The sequence below is a fragment of the Lynx rufus genome, unplaced genomic scaffold (genome assembly GCF_022079265.1).
Source record: "Lynx rufus isolate CCGP_SWC_20201006 ecotype Redwood Valley unplaced genomic scaffold, mLynRuf1.p SCAF_17, whole genome shotgun sequence".
Lineage (NCBI taxonomy): Eukaryota > Metazoa > Chordata > Mammalia > Carnivora > Felidae > Lynx > Lynx rufus.
Genome location: NW_025814831.1, coordinates 3,705,331 through 3,725,688, shown reverse-complemented (window position 1 = coordinate 3,725,688; position 20,358 = coordinate 3,705,331). Strand labels below are relative to the sequence as shown.

Here is a 20,358-nt window from a genome sequence, read left to right as displayed (position 1 = left end):
TGAGCATCTTTTTGTATACTTGTTGGCCATTTCTATATCTTCCTTGGAGAAATGCTTCTTCATATTCTTTGCACATTCTTAAATTGGGTTGTTTCTCTTTTTGTTGTTGACTTGTAAGGGTTCTGTATATATTTGGGATATTAGACCATTATTAGATATGTAATTGGCAGATGTTTTTCCCATTTTGTTGTCTTTTCACGTTCTTGGTAACATCCTTTTACGTAATACAGGTTTTCAAACTTGGTGAGGTCCATTTCATCTACTTTCTCTTTTGTTGCTTATGCTTTTGGTGTCATATCTAAGAAGTCTTTGCCAAATTCGAGATTATGAATATTTGCCCCAATATTTTTTCTAAGAATTTTAGGTGTTAGCTATTACATTTTAGTTGGTAATCCCATTTGATCCTAGTTTGTGTATATGGAACGATGTGAGGGTCTAATAAGTCCATTCTTCTGCCAGTGTTACCCAGTTGTCCCAGAGACTTTTTTTTTTTTTTTTTAACCACTAACTGGTCTTGCTATCCTTGTCAAAAATCATTTAGCCATAGATGTATGGGTTTGTTTCTGGACTCTGAGTTGTATTCCATTAGTCTATATGTGCGTTTTTATGCCACTATTACACTGTTAGGATTACTGTGGTTTTGTAGTAGGTTTTGAAGTCATAAGTTTGAGAAGTGTGAGTCTCCCAACTTTGTTTTTCTCTTTCAGGATTGTCTTGGTTCTTTGTGGTCCCCTGTAATTGCATATGAATTTGAGGATCAGAGTTTTTCATTTCTGTCAGAGAAAGGCCATTAGAGTTTTGATAAAGATTACATTGCATCTGTAGATCACTTAGGGTAGAGTTCTCCAGAGAAACAGAACCTCTGTGTGTGTGTGTGTGTGTGTGTGTGTGTGTAGAAAGAGGTATTTATTACAAGGAATTGGCTCTCACAATTATGGAGGCAGGCAAGTCCCAAGATCTGCAGAGTGAGTTGGCAAGGTGGATACCCAGGAGAACCAGTGGCTTAGTTCCAGCCTGAGTCTGCAGGCCTGAAACCACAAGAGCCAGGAATGTAGTTCCTGTCCAAAGGCCAGCAGGCTCAAAATCCAGGAAGAGCTGTGATATTTTAGTTTAAGTCCAAAAACGGGGAAAAAGGCCCATGTCTCCTTTTGAAGGCAGTCAGGTAGAAAGACTCCTTACTTGGAGGAGAATCAGGCTTTTTGTTCTGTTCAGTCCTTTGACTGAATGGATGATACCCCTTCATACTGGGGAGGGCAATCTGCTTTATTCACTGTACCGATTTAAATGTTAATCTCATCCAGCACCCTTACAGAAGCACCTAGAATAATATTTGACCAAATATCTAGGTACCCCATGGTCCAGTCCAGTTAACACATAAAATTAACCACAGGTAGTATTGCCACTGTAACAATATTAAGTCTGCTAATTCATGTATATAGACTTGTTTTGCAACTAACAAATGTCTTGCTGTTTAATTGCATCTTTCATTTCTTTCAGCAATTGTTTTGTAGTTTTCAGTGAACAAATCTCTCACCTCCTTGCTTTAATTTATTCCTAGGTATCTTATTCTTTTGGATGCTATTGTAAATGGAACTGCTTTTTAAATTTTCTTTTTGGATTGTTTATTACTATTCTACAGACACACAACTGTTGCTTCTGTGTTAATCCTGTACCCTGCAACTTTGATGAATTCATTTATTAGCTCTAGTTGTTTTTCTTGTGAATTTTTTGGGACTTTCTATATATAAGATCATGTAATCTGTTAATGGAAATAGTTTTATTTCTTTCTTATTTGGATGCCTTTTACTTCTTTTTCTTGCTCTGTCTAGAACTGCCAGTATGAGGTTGAATAGCAGTGGTGAAAGCATACATCCTTCCGTTCTTCCTGCTCTGAGGGCAAAAGCTTTCAGTTCTTCACCATTAAGTGTGACTTTTTCTTAGGTACCCTTTATCTTGTTGAGGCAGTTCCCTTTTATTCCTAGTTCTCCGGCAAGAGTTTTTATAATGAAAGGGTGTTAGATTTGTCAGAAGTTTTTTCTACCTCCATTGAGATGATTGTGTTTTTCCTCCCTTGTTTTATTAATATGGTTTATTGCATTTATTGATTTTCTTACATTGAACCACTCTTGCCTTGCTGGGATAAATCCCACTAGGTCTTGGTATATAATACCTTTAATATGCTGTTGGATTCAATTTGCTAGTATTTTGTTGAGAGTCTCCCTCATTTTTTAAGAATAGTTTTGCTAGATACAGAATTCTTAGTTAATTTTTTTTCACACTCCATTGAATATGTCATGCATTTTCTATCCTCCATGACTTCTGATGAGATGCCAGCTGTTACTCACATTGAGGAAATCCTTTTATGTGGAGTAGCTTGTCTCTTGCTGCTTTCAGAATTTTGTTTCTCCACAGTTTGATCATAATGTATATTAGTGTGAGTCTCTTTCAGTTTATCCTTCATGGAATTTGTTGAGGTTCCTGGATGTACTGATTAATATTTTTCATCAAATAGGGGAAGTTTATGTCCACTGTCTCTTCAGATATTCTTTCCATCCCTTTCTCTCCCTCTTCTCCTTTCTGGAACTCCCATAACGTGTATGTTGGTGTGATTGATGATGCCCCACAGGCCTTTAAAGCTCTGTTCACTTTTTTTTTTGTATTTTCCTTCTGTAACTTAGCCTGGATAAACTCAGTTGACTCATCTTCAGGTTCTCTAGTCCTTTCTCTTGCCTGCTATGTTCTGCCGTTGAGCCCCTGTTGTGAATTTTCGTTTCAGTTGTGCTTTCCAACCCCAGAATTTCTGTTGGGTTCTTTTTAAAAATTTATCTTTATTGATAATTCTCTATTTTGTGAGCTATTGTTCTGATGGTTTCTTTGAGTTCTTGGCACATGGTTTCCTTGATCTCTTTGAACACATGTGCACACTGATTTAAAGTCTTTGTGAGTCTAGTGTGTCTGGGTTTCCTCCTGGACAGCTTCTGTTTCTTGTTTTTTCCCGTTATGGGCCATACTTCCTTGTTTCTTTGCATGCTTTGTAATCTTCCGCTGAAAATTGGAAATTTTTCGTATTATAATGTGGCAGATCTGGAAATGAGATTCTTCCCTTTCCCCAGGATTTGTTGTTGTTGCTTGTGCAATGACTTTTTGAGCTAAGTCTGTAAAGTGTATATTCTTTATTGTGTGTGGTCGTTGAAGTCCCTGTTCCATTAGTGTAGGAGTCAACTAGTGATTGGCCAGAGGTTTCCGTAAGTGCCTGGAACAAAAATTATCTCCCAGTCTTTTCAGATGGGGTCTTTGTGACTTTTGTTGGGGTGTACTTTCAACATTTCAGCTGGGCAGTTGACAACTCTTACTTACCATTCACTTCCTCTGTGCAGAACTTGAAGGTCAGCCAGAGGCTTAAAGCCTTCTCAGGCCTTCTTGAGCGTGCACGCAGCCCCCAGCATTTGTGTGACCTTCTAGATTCCCAGAAACACATTGGAGCTTATTAGGGCCCTTTTCCCATAACTTTTCTTTTCAACATTTTGGTTAATCTCTCGTTTGCCTTGATTGTTATTGATTGCCCCAGGCAGTGGTTGTTAATGAATTTGCCTCTAAACATTTTCAGTAATCACCACCCCCTCCCCCTACAGTAACCACCTTAGCATTGGAAGAGTTCTGTTTATTGAGGTAAAGTCAAATGCTTTGAGCTGGTCTTCTAGGTAAGTTAAGCCACCAAAATTCTTTGCATATAAGGTCTGTTCTCCCACTATCCCCCCACCTCCTGCCAGATATCTGACCAGCAGTTGCAGGCTGTTAGAATCCAGGCCACTGTCCTGGCACATGGATTCAGGAGAGGAAAAAAATGCCACTGAACTCACTGTTCTTACCAAAATTCAGCTGATTTCTCATGCTTAAGTGTTCCTCTGATTGTTACAAGCTTTTGGTTAGTTTCTAAGGTTCCAAACAGTTGTCCTTGACGGATTTTGCCAGTTTTTTTCTTTTATTAAAGGATGGATTTTTGGAGTTTCTTACTCAGCTGTTTTCACTGACATTGCTCACTGTTTTGTTTTTAACATTGTGACCAACTTTGAGTTTGCCAAATTTATGTACACCACACCTGATTCAGAAAGGATTTAAGATGCCTTATGGAGGTAAGCAAGATAAAAGCTAAATTACTATTTTTTTTAATTTTTCTAATGTTTATTCTTGAGGAGAGAGAGACAGAGTGAGATCAGGGGAGGGGCAGAGAGAGAGGGGGACACAGAATCTGAAGCAGGCTCCAGGCTCCATGCTGTCAGCACAGAGCCCTACGTGGGGCTTGAACTCACGAACCATGAGATCATGACCTAAGCTGAAGTCGGATGCTCATCCGAGCCACCCAGGCGCCCCAAAGATAAATTGTTTTTAATATTTGTTTTGTGCCTGTTGGTCAGAGGGCATTCTGGTAAAAATGGTACCCTCCCATGTTGCTATTGGCAACTTTTGTTTCCGTTGGTGATCAGGTAGTGTCTAACTCCCCACCCCCCCAGGGTACATAGCTTGAAGGGACTGAAGCACATTCACCTCAGTGGTTTCTCCATCTGCATGACTTTGTGTGGGGTCTCAAGGTGATCACATTACTGTCCAATTTTAGGAATGCTCATTAGTCTCCCTCCACCTCTGAATTGATTGTGAAAAACTGCCTCCAGTGGTGATTTTCCTAAATCCAAACTCCCTTTTCCTTGGGACATAATAGGTGGGTATTTGTCTTATTTAAAGACTTAAAGGCATCGTCCCTATTGTCCTAGTTGTTTTAGAAAGTGGTCAGGTGATTCTCACACTTTAAATCAGAACTGACTTTTCATAGTGACAATTGATGGCTAGCAGAGTTTGGGATCATGAGTAAACCTGAGACTGTTCATCCGTCCACCAGTCCTGGCACCTGTTGAGGTGTCATGCTCCTGCTTTCTTTGGGCCAGCTAAGGCCCCCATTGGCCATCTCATTGATACAGAAGGTCATGGGCCTCCCCACTGGGCCCTGCTCGGGGTTCGTGTCATTTCTGACTTGAATAAACTCTTGTTTAGGAAAACTTTCCCTTGAGCAGTTGTGAGTGTGTTTGACCTACTGGCTTATTTGCTAGTTTTATTTGAACAGAATATTCTTCTTTTGAAAATGACTTTAGAATAGAGTTGAAGCTGCTTTCTCTTTCAGTTTAATATATACTGTAGTGCCTGTTTCATCAGCATCACCTATGAGATAATCTGAATATTTTTAAAAGGCCAAGATATGGGCAAATTTGAATACATTAAAATTAAGAACTTCTCTTCATTGAAAGATATAAATAACATTAAAGCCATCCACAAACTGGGGAAAGACATGTATATATAACTAACAAAGGATTACTAGTCGGAATATGTGAATAATCCCCACATATCAGTGCTAAAAAGGATAGTGGCCCAATTAAAAAATGGCAGAGACACAATCAAGCATTTCACAGAAGGAAAAACATAAGTGGCCCATGAATGTATGAAAGATGCTAAACCTTTTTAATCGTTAGAGTAAGAAAAAAGAGACCATTATACCTGCTAGGTTGGCAGAACCTAAGAGGTCTGATTCCCAGAGTTGGTGAGGATGTGGATTAATAGAAGTGTTTACACTGCTTTGCTTTGGAGAGCAGTCGGGCCCTCACTTGTAAACTGGCCACGAATACAACCTGCAAATCAGCAGTTCCTCTGCGTTCTAGGTGCCCAGTCCAGGAGAGGGATTGGCAGGCTCTTTCTGTGAAGGGCAAGTTGGTAAGTATTCTAGGCTTTGTGGATCTTTAGGTTTCATTTGTTTGTTCAACTCTTTAAAAATCTGAAATGCATTCTTGGCTCAAGGAAGTAGGCAATAGTAACAGTAACCTAACAAAAACAGCCTACTGGCTAGATTTAACCCACAGGCTGTAGTTTGCTAACCTCCGATCCCCTGATCTAGAGCATGTACCCTCGAGAAACTTACGCAGGGTTGCATAACAGATGTGCCAGAATATTCAGAGCACATTTCTCACGATAGCAAAGACTGGCAACTGTGATCTAAAAACGGATATGTCAGTTGTAGAATATTATACAGCCATGAAAGTGAATGAAGCATAACTCCTGCACAGAGCAGACAAGGGCGAAAACTTACAGTGCTGATGGCAGAAGACTACATATGGTATGGTATCACTCTGTGCAATTAAAAACAGGCGAAAGTATATTGTTTAAGAAGAAGGGTACCTACCCGGGTGGCTCAGTCGGTTGAGTGTCTGACTTTGGCTCAGGTCACGATCTCACACTTAGTGAGTTTGAGCTCTGCACTGACAGCTTGGAACCTGGAGCCTGCAGCCCGCTTCAGATTCTGTCTCTCCCTTTCTCTCTACCCCTCCCCTGCTTGTGCTTGCTCTCTCTCTCCCTCAAAAAGAAATAAATATTTTTTTTTAAAAAAGAAGAAGAATATATATGATGGCAAGAGGATTATAGATAGAAAGTTGAGGCTGACATTTACTTCTGGAGAGAGTCAGAAGGATGGCTGAGGAAGGAGCACATGGGTAAGTGGTGACTGTTAAGTAGGCGGTGGATTCGGGAGATCTGTTTTGTTGTTGTTGTTGTTGTTGTTGTTGTTGTTGTTGTATTCTTGCCTTGCATGTGTATTGCACACAGTCTTCTTAAAAAACTTTTTTAAGTAGGCTCTATGCCCAACATAGGGCTCGAACTCACAACCCTGAGATTAAGAGTTGCATGCTCTACCCACTGAGCCAGCTAAGCACCCCCACATATAATCTTTTTTTTTTATGTGTCAAATATCATCTAATACATTTATTTGAAAGGCAGGAAGGATACCAGCCAGGGAGGTCTTAGAACCCACCCACCACCCACTACCCTCCCTTCAACAGTACTTTGTGTGCCAGAGCTGTGCCAAGTTGCTCACCTGGGAGAGAGGGAGGTGGATGTCTAAGCAGCTCTGGGGTGGTAACTGCCAGTGCAGCCCTGAAGAGCCAGAAAGAGAATGCCCAGGAGGAGGCCTTCCTTGTCCGGTAGCAGTAGTGAGGTCGCTGGCACCGAGCGCCCCGTTGAAAGGCCTGGCACTCGTGTCAGAGATCAGTTGCCCCCGAACATGAGGGTTTGTTTCTGAACTTCCAGCACTCTCTCATCGATATGTATGTCTAGTGCCGATTCCATAGTGTCCTGAATACTTCGTAGTAAGTTTTGAAACATGGAAGCGTGCATCTTCGAGCTCTGTTCTTTGTCGAAATTGTTTTGTCTATTCTGGCTCCCTTGAATTTCCATCTGATTTTTAGGTTCAGCTTATTCATTTCTTCTAAAAGAGCCAGCTAGGATTTTAATAGAGGTTGGGACGCATTTGATCAGTTTGAGTAGTGTCACTGTCTCAGCAGTGTGGAGACTTCCAGCCCATGAACATGGGATGCCTTCCCATTTATTCAGATCTTTGCTGTCTTTCAAAAGTGTTTTGTAATTTTCAGTATAGGTGTCTTGCCCTCCTTCAGTTGACATTTGTCCCTGAATATTTTATTCTTTTTGATGCTATTATGAATGGACTGTTTTCTTAACTTCATTTTTGGATTGTTCACTGCAGTGCATAGGAATATGAGGGGCACCTGGGTGGCGCAGTCGGTTAAGCATCTGTCTCTTGATTTCAGCTCAGGATGTCATCTCATGGTTTGTGAGTTTGAGTTACCCGTCAGGCTACATGCTGATAGTGCGAGCCTGCTTGGGATTCTCTCCCTCTTCCTCTCTGTCTCCCCCTCCCATGCACGCTCACTCGCTCTCTCTCTCTCAAAATAAACTTTAAAAATAAAAAAAATAAAATGGACTTTTATATATTGATCTTTTATTCTGCAGCTTTGCTAAATAAGTTTATTAGTTTAACTCATTTTAGTTGATTCCCTAAGTGAGTTGTATATATAAGGTTATGTCCTCTGAAAACAGAAATAGTTTTTCTTCTTCCTTTCCAATCTGGATGCCTTTTCTTTCTTTCTTTTCCTTTTCTTTCCTTTTCTTTTCTCTGCTTTTCCTCTTCTCTTCTCTTCTCTTCTCTTCTCTTCTCTTCTCTTCTCTTCTCTTCTCTTCTCTTCTCTTCTCTTCTCTTTCCTTGTCTAACTGCTGAGAAGGGGCTTTTTAAACCAGGCTTGGGGGCTATCTAAGTAAGATGAGGAAAACAGCCCAATCCTTGTCAGACCCCCTGACCGCTGTTGGCGGGAGGACGTGTCTTCTCTGTATGCAGACGGATGTGACATACAGTATTACAGTGACTCCTGATAGTACTATGACAGTTAGGGGTAGTATCTGCTTTTCAGGTGAAGAGAAGAAGTGGGGCCCTGAGGATAAATGCTGTGCCCAAGGATCCACCGCAGCGAAGGACACCGGCCAGCCTTACCACCCAGGCCACTCAGTGCCAGATGTCCTGCCTGTCTGGCTCCTCCCCAGAGCCCCTGACGCCAGGTTCCCCTCCATGACCACCTGCCTGTGCTGTGTCTGCTGCTGCTCCTTCTTGTTCTCTTCTGTTGGAATTGAAATGATGCCACCAGTCCAATTCATGAAGCCCAGATCTCCCCAAAACCGAGGTGATATCTTTCTCTTTTGAAGATCTGCAGCCCTTTGTAACTCCTGGGTGGTGTTTCTTCATGTCCGCTGTTTGTTGACCCTGGAGTGCCCACATCCTTGTGACTCCCTGAAAACTCTCTAAGGGCAGGGACGATCTCATCCCTGTGTCCCTGACGTGTGAGGAACAGAGCTGTCGTGGGTATGTTGTGTTTATGAAATAAAATGTGGTTAGTTTGGCCAGCCTTTGCGGAGTCGCTCCTGGAGAAGGGTGTTCCTACCACGTAGAAGGGCAGTGGGTGTGCCCCCCGGCATTCACAGGCTGGGAGCCCTGGAGTTTGTACAACCGTGTGGCCAGCAGCACTCTCCAGAAAACACTGCTGAGGCCAGAGTAAAGTGGGAAGCGTCAGCATTTGAGTGAAATGGGCTGTGGTTCTCTGAAATGATATCTGTTTACTAGTTTAGTGAATATTGGAGGGAATCTGTAATGTGCAACCTTTTACAAGTGTTTGGCGTGATTACGGTCCTGTGAGATACACATCACCTCTGACCCGGCAGTTCCGTCGCTGTAAGCTTTCCTAAACGTGCGAAGATAGGTGTTCAAGAATGTTCACTGCAGATTGCTCACAATCGCAAAGCACCGGCACCAGCCTAACTGTCCATTAGTAGAAGTGGTTGTATAAACTATGGTGAAGCGTCCAGTGGACTGCTGTACGCAGCCCTTCAGGGTAGTGACGTAGATCTGTATATGCTGATGGGGAAAAACGGTCAGAACGTGGCGCTGCTTTCGAAAGGAAGCTGTCGATCACCTTGCATGTGCAACACAGTTTGTGTGGAGGGAAAAAGAAAGGCAAGTTTTCTTTATGTGCATTTGCCGTTCCCGGATGTCTGTACGCCCTCCCAGAACCCCAGAAGGGAGTGTCTGCCTCTGGGTCGTCGAGGTCAGGGGTTCTGGTACTTGCTTTTCACACTTCACTCCCCCGTATTGGTTGCTTGCTGTCTTCTCTGAGGGCATGTACTGTTACGGTATAAATGAAAATCTCACAGTGCTCCCTCGTACGTCTGGTTCAGGGGCGCCTGGGTGGCCCAGTCAGTCGAGCATCTGACCCTTGGTTTTGGCTCAAGCCATGATCTCACGGTTGATGAGTTTGAGCCCCGCATCGGGCTCTGTGCTGACAGCACAGAGCCTGCTTGGGATTCTTTCTGTCTCTCTCTCTCCCTCCCCACCCCTCCCCTGCTCGCTCACTCTCTCTCTCTCTCTTTCTCTCAAATAAACATTAAAACATTTAAAGAAAAGAATAAAGTGTCTGGTTCAGTGGGTTGTTGTGTATTCACAGAGCCGTGCACCCATCCCCACCGTCCGGTTCCTGAACACCTCCGTTACCCCAGCAGAAAACCCCGTGCCCATCAGTACGTGCTCCCCCTCCCTCAGCGCTGGCAGTCATGAATCTGTTTTCTGTCTCAGTGGATTTGCCTATTGTGGACATTACACGTTTAGACCATTGTCTTATGCTGCTTTTTCTTCCCTTATGTGAATACAAGGCACGGGAGGTCTCTGGCTCCTTCCCAAAGGCTCATTTCTCCAGCTCACAACCTAGATCAGGAATGGGGCGTGCATGGGACGAGATGCAGGGATGCTGGGTAGGATTGTCAGAGGCCCACAGTGGCCCACTGCAGACAGAGATGCCCACGCCAACACCCTGCGTTACAGGTGAGTCCCGACAGGCCTGCCGGCTGTGGGCTGGCCTCTGCCCTCCGGGACAGGGCTGCTGTGATGTTTTCTTTGATGTGCCTGGGATACGTTCTGCATATCTGTTCACTTCTCTTCGATGGCCTACAAAAACCAAAGATCCCAAACTGTATACTTGCTTATACAGACTATGACATGTTGTCGGTAAATGGACATCACTTATCATTAGTTTGATCCAAAGTGAATTGTCTCTCAGGCTCGAAATAGGAAAATCACCTTTAAAGAATCAAGTATTTCTCATTACAGACTGTTTATTGAACACGTAGCTTCCTAAGCACTATTGGCTAAGATACCAAAGTCACAAATTGTTTATAAGCCAAGAAGGAGTTTTCAAGGCTAGAATCTCCAAGACCATATCCAAAAGCTGAGGAGTTTTCTTTTCCTGGAAGAGTCGGTTGTCATAGAAACACAGCTTGGTACTAATGGCTCACACCTCACCTTTCCCTCCGTGATTAGCTCAGCAGATGTGTACCGGGTGCCTTCTGCCCATCAGACACTCTTCTAGGTACCTGGCGTTTTCCGTCAACAAACCCCGTGTGTCCGGGGAGCTCAGGCTCTGCCGCAGGAGAGACACTGTAAGCGATGAGCATGCGGTGTCGGAAGGTGGGAAGTGCCGTGGAGAAAGTACAGACAGGGCAAGAGGGGTCGGGCGAGTGGGGTTGGCGGAGCTGAGCCCCCTGGAGAAGGTGGGGAGGTGCGGTCCGCGGGAACGGGGGCGGGGGTCAACCTAGAGCACCTGCAGAAGCAAGGGCCTGAGGTGGGGAGTGGGAGAGGTCACCAGCCGTCGCAGGTGGCAGCGGATCGGCTCCTGGACAACCATTGTCTCTGACGGGCAGAGCGAGCCCCAGGCACCTCCCGCTTAGCGTCTTCATGAACAGGATTCTGATCAACAAATTCGTGAGCAAAGGGCTGCTGGCCTTTTGAGGTCATTTTAAAATCTTTGTTGTTGTTGTTTTCATAAATAGATGGATTTCACAGGAGGCTCCCATACTTTACCACAGTGATGTTCTATTTTATTAAAACTAGCCCGAGTGTGGCTAGAACACTAATTCATTTATCTGTCAGATGTTAGGCTGCTGGCATTGCGTATGTCCCGGGTTGTGAAACGTTCATTCTTCCAGCCCCACATGAGGCAGAACAAGGCTCCGGGGAGTGGGCTCCCCACCCGCACCCTGCGGCCCGGCGTGAGGGCTCGTTCCAGCAAACCCGGGGTGCACTGGGGGCCCCCACACTGGCTCGTGGCGGCCTGGCACTAAGGAGAGAGGGGAAGGCGATGGGGGACAGACCCCGGGGCCTTGTAAGTAGAAGGAATTTGGTCCTTATTGTTGTAAGTAGCAGAAATAAATGGATTGAGCAAGAACATGGTGTCCTTTTGAGAGATCTGGTGAGGGTTTTTTTGGGTTTTTAAAAGGTTTATTTATTTTGAGAGGGAGAGAGCATGAGCTGGAAGAAAGAGAGAGAGAGAGAGAGAGAGAGAGAGAGAGAGAGGGGGGGGGGGGGAGAATCCCAAGCAGGCTCTGCGCTGACTCAGGGCTTGATCCCATGAACTGTGAGATCATGACCTGAGCCAAAACTCCAGAGTCGGATGCTTAACTGACTGAGCCGCCAGGTGCCCCGACCTGGTGAGTCTTAAGGAAATTGCTCCGCAGGTTGGCCGGACGTGCTGCCACGCGCTTCAGCTGGCGGGTCCACGCACGCAGGGGTCTTGGTGGCTCATATCCAGGAAATGCTTCTTTTGCCTATTGATGGGAACTTGCAGGTGGGAACCCACCACACTTGCCACCTTGTGCGCTAGGAGAGCGTGTCCAGACAGGCACTGGAGACCCGTTCAGTCCCCATGTCCCCTCTGCCAGCTCCGCCCCAGGCACGGAAGGCCTGCATATCCACAGGGGGTGCAACCCTGAAGCTCTGGCGTGTGCAGCGGGGGCCGTGTTGGCGCAGGGCCGGTGAGGTGGGCCTGGCTGGTGGAAAGCAGGTGCCGGTCACGGTGCGCCCGGATCGGAGCACTGTGGGTGCCTCGTGGGGTCTGTGGGGTCTGCTCGGGGGGAAGAGCAGCATGAGGAGGCAGACAGTACCTGCTGCTGCTGGAGGGGCGGCGCTGTTCCCAGCACAGGCTCCACGGCGATGGCAGGCCACGCCTGAGTCACGCCCCGGGGACTGTCCTCGGCAGTGAGGCTGACCAAGAAGTACAATTGGCTGGGGATGGCCGTTGCTTTGGCCAGGATGTCGGACTGACACCTACACGTTTAAGTTACAGCACAGCAAAGTGGTGCCTGTATTTCAGAGAACCTTTAGAGACACAACTGATGCCTTCAGAAGCTTTTTGAACGGTCACGTTAACAGTAACGGTGGGTGGAGTGGGAAGGAGAGAGGCACGCTTGCTCAAGCTCGTTCCCGTCACACATTCGAGTCGGGAGGGTCCCTGTGAGGTCGGTGACCTGGAGAAGCCCCCTCGGCTCTCAGGCACTTCCCCGTTTCCAAAGCCACGTTTCTTGCTTCGTGCGCAGGACGACGTGACACGTTTTACTAAGTGCTGCTGCTTTTCCGCAGAATCTCTCCTTCCTGACATGGAGTCAAGTAAAAAGATGGAATCCCCCGGCACCCTGCAGACGAACCCGCCGCTGAAGCTGCACCCTGACCGCGGCGCCGGGACGTCCGTGTTCGTCCCCGAGCAAGGAGGTTACAAAGAAAGGTTTGTGAAGACCGTGGAGGACAAGTACAAGTGCGAGAAGTGCCGCCTGGTGCTGTGTAACCCGAAGCAGACGGAGTGCGGACACCGGTTCTGTGAGACCTGCATGGCGGCCCTGCTGAGGTGGGTCCTGCTGCCCGCGTCGGCCCTCGCCGCGTCTTGGGCTTCTCCGGTCTCTCCCCCGCCCCCTTCTTCACTTCCCTAAACAGTAAACTCTGTAAAGGTTAAAAGCTCTGAAGAAACCCAAATAAAATTCTCAGAGCCCGGCCCGTGATCATCCAGGGAAAGCCAAGAGGACGTCGTGCTTGGGTTTTCCAAGGCTTCTGTGACGCGCGGCCTGGACCACCCAGCCCCGTCCCCCAGACTGCTGTCTCCTCTCCCCACAAGCACCTCTCAGCAGTCACTCCCGCACCTGCCACCTTCCTCATGGCACTCACCACGCTGGCCCTGGTGCCCTGATGCCCCCCCGCCCCCCGCCTGCGTTCCTGAGTTTTGCTCCAGAAGCTCACGGCTCCGTACAGGAGACACGCCCATCAGCAAAGGCCGAAGGAGCCCTCAAAGTGCAGGTGCTCGGGGTGGGGGGCAGAGACTGAGGACGGGGCCAGCAGGACGGGAACCTAGCTAGGAACCCAGTGTGCCCACACTCACCCAGCAAGTGTAAGCAAAGCACGCATGAGCCCTTGGAAGCCCTTGTCAATGTTGGTGCCGTTTTAGAATCACTCGGGGAATCTGGGGAGGCGGGCTGGAGTTCTACAGCACAAATAACTTTGTCCGAGAAAGCATTTTGGTTCATCCCCCGGTATTTTCTGGTCATCGTGCCGGGCACCGGGGGTTATGGCAGGATGCTCTCAGACTTGGTCTCCACTGCCAGGGCACAGGGGCCTGGGAAGTCTGCCCACTTCTCTCTTCCTGATTCACCACTGAGGGCAGGGCCCTTGAGAATCACACGGCAGGCAGCCTCCCTCCCCGTCCTCCTCCTCCTGGGCACTTCCGGCTGTGGTCTTATCCACATACTGTGGACGGTGAACTCCCCTTCCCCTGCTTGTGGGGAAAACGGCTCTTGAGTCCAGCTTAGTGATGGCAGCGTGGACTCAGAGCACCTGATTTCTCTTAACGCAGACGCCTGGACTGCAGCTCCGGGCCAGGGGGGAGGGCTGCTGGCCGTGGGGGGCAGGGGCTCCTGGGGCAGAGCATCCAGAGGGCTGTTCCTCTTCCGGTGTCCCTCCTTTTTCTGCCCCTGGCTCTCGTCCTGCTCCATGTTTTTGCAGGTGTCAAGGGATCCTATCCGGATGCTACTCAGCTCTGGGTCTATGGATATAAAAAGATTCATACGATTAAAGCAATTTAACACAAGCTTCATATTAGTATAGTCTACATGAATGACCTTTTACTTAAAAACACATTAAGTCTCCCATCAACACTCAGTTTTCCTGCCTGGCTTTCCAGGCTTGTGGAACCTCCCCACTCTGCCCACGGCCCCGGTACATACTTGTCAACCCCGCCCCCTCCTTCCCAAAGCCTTCGCTGACTCCCTGTCTCGGGCAGGGGCCGTGGACGTAAAGAGGGTCAGACTTAGTTTTATTTTTAATATCTAGGAGGTGGTTTCCAGACACAAGATGCAGTTAGAATCAAGTCCAAAAATGGGCAGCGGGGGAGCAGTGGCTCGTGTCCTGCGTTTGGGGACAAGAATGATGTAGTGGATGAACGGTTTTCATACACAGGGTCAGTTTCAGATTCTCGCACTGTTAACTGCAGAATTGCATTGGCTTTTCAGTGTATCGTGAAGGAAAATAACATATGGAGAAAGTACTGGCCGTTTTCATAAAGCAAGACCGTTTGTAGGCCCTCCCAATAAGCTGTGGATGCTCACACGGAAGAGCTCCTCCACAGAGAGCTAGTTTTGGTTTCTGAAATAAAATTTCACTTTTAATTGAAAGGGGCTTTCCAAGTGGGACTGATCTAAGCTGTTCTGCTTAAAAACTTCCTTATGAAAAATCACCGTCAAAAAAATTTAGCCCCTTTCTTCTGTGGCTTGATACTTGAAGCCAGTAGAGCATGGCATCCCGGAGCTCTGGCCGCCGGTCTGAACTCCACACAGCATGCTTGGCCGTAATGCTGCACGTGAGAACAGGACTTGCACTCTGTCTAATGTCTTTGCTGTGTGTTCTCCCCTCAGCTCCTCCAGCCCAAAATGTACCGCGTGTCAAGAAGGCATCATCAAAGATAAGGTATCCTTGGGGGCTTAAGAAATTCTCGTGTCAACTGCTCACGTAGTACTGTGCGTACAGTTTGCATCCAGGGCTCCGGGCACGCTGACCGTATCTCGGGGTGTCAGGGCGGTGCTGCAGGAGCCAGGCAGGAACTGTGTCACGTGGGCACTGGACACACACAGCGGCTGCTCAGCCGGGTGACCTCGGCCAGGTGCTTCACCCTCTGAACCTGTCTCCTCACCTGTGATGGTAGTGGCACCACCTCCTGAGACTCCGGGAGGTATAAGTGAAACACAGAGATGCACCTCTCGGGCCTTTGCCCCAGACAGCTGGGGTTCGGCTCCTAGAGCGCAGGTCTCGGGGCTCCGCGGGACTTGCTGTCTGCCTGCCCCCTGCGCGTTATCTCCAAGTCCTTAGACGGAGGCAGGATTTCAGCCCTGCCCTCCCCACGTGATTAGGTGTGCCAGCGAAAGCTCTCGACCTCAGTGCACGCTCTCAGAGGACTGAGCGGGGGCCTCCCACCAGCTTCCCTCCTGGGGCTCGGATCCCCACCACAGCGCCTCTGGTCATCTACGCATTGTCAGACCCTGCTAGGCACACTTTTGGTTTGAAACGACTCATTCTTAAAGTACTTAAAATATCAGTAAAAATGTGTGGTACTGATATTTTGATTGATGAACCCGCCAATTTTTTAAATGTCAGTCATTAAATTGCACAGTAAAATTCTTGCTCTGGGGTTTTCCTGCCCAGAGCACTTTACATATTGGGTTTGTCGTCAGGGCGGCCCAGGTGAGTGCAGTGACGTGGGGATCCAGAGCTAGGGCCCCCAGCATAAGTCCCTGGACAGTTGAGAGACAGAACGGGCAAAATGTGCACGTACCTTGTGTTCCTCAGCGATTACTGGCTGCTCCAGATTGCAGTCAGCAAAAGGGAGGGGGCTGTTAGGAAAACACGTCCCTCAACTCTACCCCTTATCCTTGCAGGGTCACTAACTTGTGAACATGGATTGGACCTGGGTGATTGAGAGAAGAGGTTCAAACAGCAGACTTGTCTGTTTCATTGTTCAGAGTTACTAGCCCTAGTTTTCAGTGGCATTGATCTGGTTTTGTTGGAGCATCTTAAATGATGCCGACTGATGCCTTGGGTCCTCATGGGAGTGTGGGGTCCGGAGCCCGGGATCGGCCTCTGCGGTCACGGTGCGGCCTCAGGCTCCACATTCGTACCCTGGGACAGTGACAGTAAATAAGCTCAGCCCTAAGATTCTGTCCTTTCACTGTTTTGATGTTTCCAACCTATGTTTTTTTATCTGTAATGTTGAACTCAAATGACTTAGGGAACTTAATGCCACAAAAAAGAAACTTATTTCTTACTGGCTAAAAATACCTGTTTGGTGACTTTAGTGTGTTTTTTAAAAAGTCATGTTTATAAAGGATTGGATTTGACTCCAAATTACTTTATTTTTAACTCATAGCAGCTGTTGATTCTATTTCTTTGCCTGTGGAGTTGAGAAAGGCATGTTAAGATCCTTGTTTTGTTTACTGTTCTAGAACAGTAACATATAGAGGAGTTTCTTAGAAATGCCTGAAGACTAAGATGGTATAGACTCTGTTACTAGAAGGAGGGAGGATGCTTATTCTCTAAAGGAAAAGTAAAATTGAAGGAAGGTTGCATTTTCAAAGGGAAACATTTTCGGGGCACCTGGGTGGCTCAGTCAGTGAAGCACCCAACTTCAGCTCAGGTCGTGATCTCATGGTTCGTGAGTTCAGGGCCCACATGGGGCTCTGTGCTAACAGCTCAGAACCTGGAGCCTCTTCAGATTCTGTGTCTCCCTGTGCCTGTGCTCCTCCCCTGCTCATGCTATGGTTGTCTCTCTCTCCCTCCCTCCCTCCCTCCTTCTCTCTCTCTCTCTCTCTCTCTCAAAAATAAATATTAAAAAATTTTTAAAAGGGGGAAACATTTTCATTACTGGATTAACTTCCATCTTTGCAGTATTTATTTAAAAGAGTTTGTTTCAGTGGCTGGCTAATGCTGCCCCCTTTTTGGTGAAAAATGAGTTATGAGCGACATAGCCTTAGGAGAAAGAACCAAAACAAATGTTTTCTAAACCATCTGCAGAGTGTGATCTTTTACAGTAGTTTTGCTGTTTCTTTTTTTTTTTTAATTTTTTTAAATGTTTTATTTATTTTTAAGACAGAGAGACAGAGCGTGAGTGGGGAGGCAGAGAGAGAGGGAGACACAGAATCCGAAGCAGGCTCCAGGCTCCGAGCTGTCAGCACAGAGCCCGACGCGGGGCTTGAACTCATGAACCGTGAGATCATGACCTGAGCCGAAGTCGGACACTTAACCGACTGAGCCACCCAGGCGCCCCAGTTTTGGTGTTTCTTTAGCAAGCGATCTGAAAAGGCCTGAGTCGTAGTGGGTCCTGCCACCCACACCTGTAGCTGTCCCCCACAGAGTTGACTCCTGGAAGTCTCCAGAGTCAAATATGAACCCGGTCCTGGTGTGCCCCCAGGGCAGTTGAAGTTGAAGTTACATCAGAGTCCATTCAAAATGTTTGGATGCTCCAAAGTGATCTTTAATTATTCAGTGGAACTTGTTTTCTTTTGGCTTATCTAATAAAAGAAGGTAGTTGAGGTTGTATTATTTAAATTGTGTCTCTTAGTGGGGACAGCTCCTTCATTCTACTTTAGGAATTAGAAATTAAGATAGTCCTTAATGCTTCCTGAGGTCCACTTAAGAGATGCTCTGGTGGTTTTTTTAAAGTGGTCTTGCCTTGTCTGAAGTGGCAGCGTGTGGAGATGAAGAGACATTAATCCTCTAAGACAACCGTCATTCCATTTCAGGTGTTTAAGGATAATTGCTGCAAGAGAGAGATTCTGGCTCTTCAGATCTACTGCAGGAACGAGGGCGGGGGCTGCACGGAGCAGTTGACCCTGGGACACCTGCTGGTAAGTCCCCGGGGCGGTGGGGGTCAGGGTCGGGCCTACTGTGAGGAAGGCGCTTCCCAAGCGTGCAGGCTGGTGTGCACCGGAAAGACCACGTTTACGTTGATGTCCAAAACACAACCAGACATGAAGGCGGCCCAAGCCGCTTGGGTACCGAGTGTTATTTTTATGACGTTGGCAGAATTGCCAACTGGTTTTTAAACACCCCCAGCCTATTTAGAATGGAAAGAAATCTGAACTGATATTTTAATTTTGGAAGGCTCATTAAAACTTTCTCTCTCTCTTTTTTTTTTTTTAAATCATGAAACTCGACTTAACATCTTACGTCTTTTGATTAGCATCATATTTTATCCTGGAAGATATTTGAATTGGACTTTTTTAAAAAAATGTTTGTTTATATTTGAGAGAGAGACAGCGTGTGCACACGTGCAAGTGTGGGGGAGAGGCAGAGAATGAGGGGGACAGAGGATCTGAAGCAGGTCCCATGCTGACAGCACAGAGCCTGACGTGGGGCTGGAACTCACAAACCGTGAGATCATGCCCTGAGCCAGAGTCAGACACTTAACTGACTGAGCCACCCAGGCGCCCCAGGATATTTGAATTGGAATAAAACAAAGTCCTTAGCAGATAACCATTCATTTGCCCAGGAAGGAGAGTCGGCTTGCTCCTTTGAAAAGCAGTATAGTTTGAGTAATCGCTAAATAGAATGTGAAATTCATCGTCTCCCAGTATGTTTGCCACCCTTCTCTGTGAAACCTAGTCTGGTGGCGGATAGAAACATTTCTGGAGGAGTCAGCTGCGTAGAGGCTGGAATCTGGTATTTCCGATCGAATTTCTATGCCGATTAAGAATTTCGAAGCGTTTGTTTTACAGGTGCATTTAAAGAATGATTGCCAGTTTGAAGAGCTGTCGTGTGTCCGCGCTGACTGCAAAGAGAAAGTGTTGAGAAGAGACCTGCGTGACCACGTGGAAAAGGCCTGCAAGTACCGGGAGGCCACGTGCAACCACTGCAAAAGTCAGGTCCCCATGATCACGCTGCAGGTGCCCGGCCCTCCCGTCTCCCCCGCCTGCTGCTCAGTCCAGGTGTAATTTGTCACAGAATAGCGTTCGAAACGACTGTTCTAAGAGGAACAAAGAGAGAAGACAGGAGTAAATAGCAGTTTTCGTCTGACTTTAAGTCACAGTCAAGCTTTATTTGTTTTTGCCCATTTTGATCTGTGTAATTAACATTTCCCCATTGCTTTGATTGACTATCCCTTGGGATGCCAAAAAAATGAAGACTGATGATCAAAAAAGGTAGAAATTTTCTTTTGTCCCAGGAAATGTCCTCAAAATCTTCTGGGATTGCCTCATCTTTTAAGCAGCTCTGGGACATAGTCACCACTTCACTAGGGTAATTCATCCTGCGGTATTGAAGTGCAGCTGTCTGTCTTGGAGAGAGATGCAGATTTACCATTTTTCATACCTCGAGTATTTTGGCACAGGTCTGTATTGTGCATGTAGCAGAAATCAGATCCCTTATCTGTAAATTAGAAAGAGATGTTGGGAGCAGAGGACAGACTTTGAAAACAGTCAGTGGTACAGTAACCCTCAAATGTTTGTCCATTTCTTGAACAAATATTCACTGCACGCCTGCTGCGTGCTGGGCACCGTTCTGGGAGCCGGGGGTTCGGTGGTAAGGTTCACCTTCCAGTGGGAAGAGGTGATTAACACGCAGACATACTGTGTGGTAGCAGCTTGTACTGTGAAGAACAACACACTAGCATCATGGGAAGAAGGCTGATGAGGGCTGGCGTCCCCGAGGCTGTCAGTGGCCGGTGCGGGGAGAGTGCCCTGGGCAGAGGGAACTGGCCTGGCAGGCGGGTTTCGGGAACCGCGAGAGGCCCGTATGGCTCCCAGGCCCGGGGCAGAGGCACAGTGCAGAGGAGAGGATGGGGGCAGGCAGCGGGCAGCCGTGAGCAAGGGGGTGATGTCAGAGTTCCCCGTTACGTGCAGCGCTCTGGCAGGTGTCCCAGGTAGACGTAGGGTGAGAGGAAAACATGCAGGCAAGGCACGGTATTGGCCTGCGCAGGAGGAAGGAGGGAGGAGCCGGTGCACAGGGGCGCGTTTGGAAGGTAGAGGCGGAGGGATTAGCTGGTGGCTTGACTGTGGAGAACGTGAAGGATGGCACCCAGCGTTTGTAACTAGAGCAGCTGGAGCAACTGAAGTGTCTACGGAGGGGGG

General features: G+C 47.2%; 1 protein-coding gene across 4 annotated transcripts in view; it reads left to right on the top strand.

Moving 5' to 3' along the window:
* The window catches only part of TRAF3 (TNF receptor associated factor 3), a 119,756-nt gene that overhangs the window by 72,371 nt on the left and 27,027 nt on the right, over window positions 1-20,358 (top strand). For 3 of the 4 annotated variants that reach the window (XM_047080037.1, XM_047080039.1, XM_047080038.1), the window contains 4 exons: window positions 12,842-13,103; window positions 15,157-15,208; window positions 18,034-18,138; window positions 19,009-19,176. In XM_047080037.1, the coding sequence (XP_046935993.1) occupies window positions 12,859-13,103; window positions 15,157-15,208; window positions 18,034-18,138; window positions 19,009-19,176 (570 nt within the window). In that variant the 5' untranslated portion in view covers window positions 12,842-12,858. Of the gene's footprint in view, window positions 1-8,297; window positions 8,744-12,841; window positions 13,104-15,156; window positions 15,209-18,033; window positions 18,139-19,008; window positions 19,177-20,358 lie in introns of all 4 variants that reach the window. The other variant, XM_047080040.1, reaches the window with a different exon arrangement.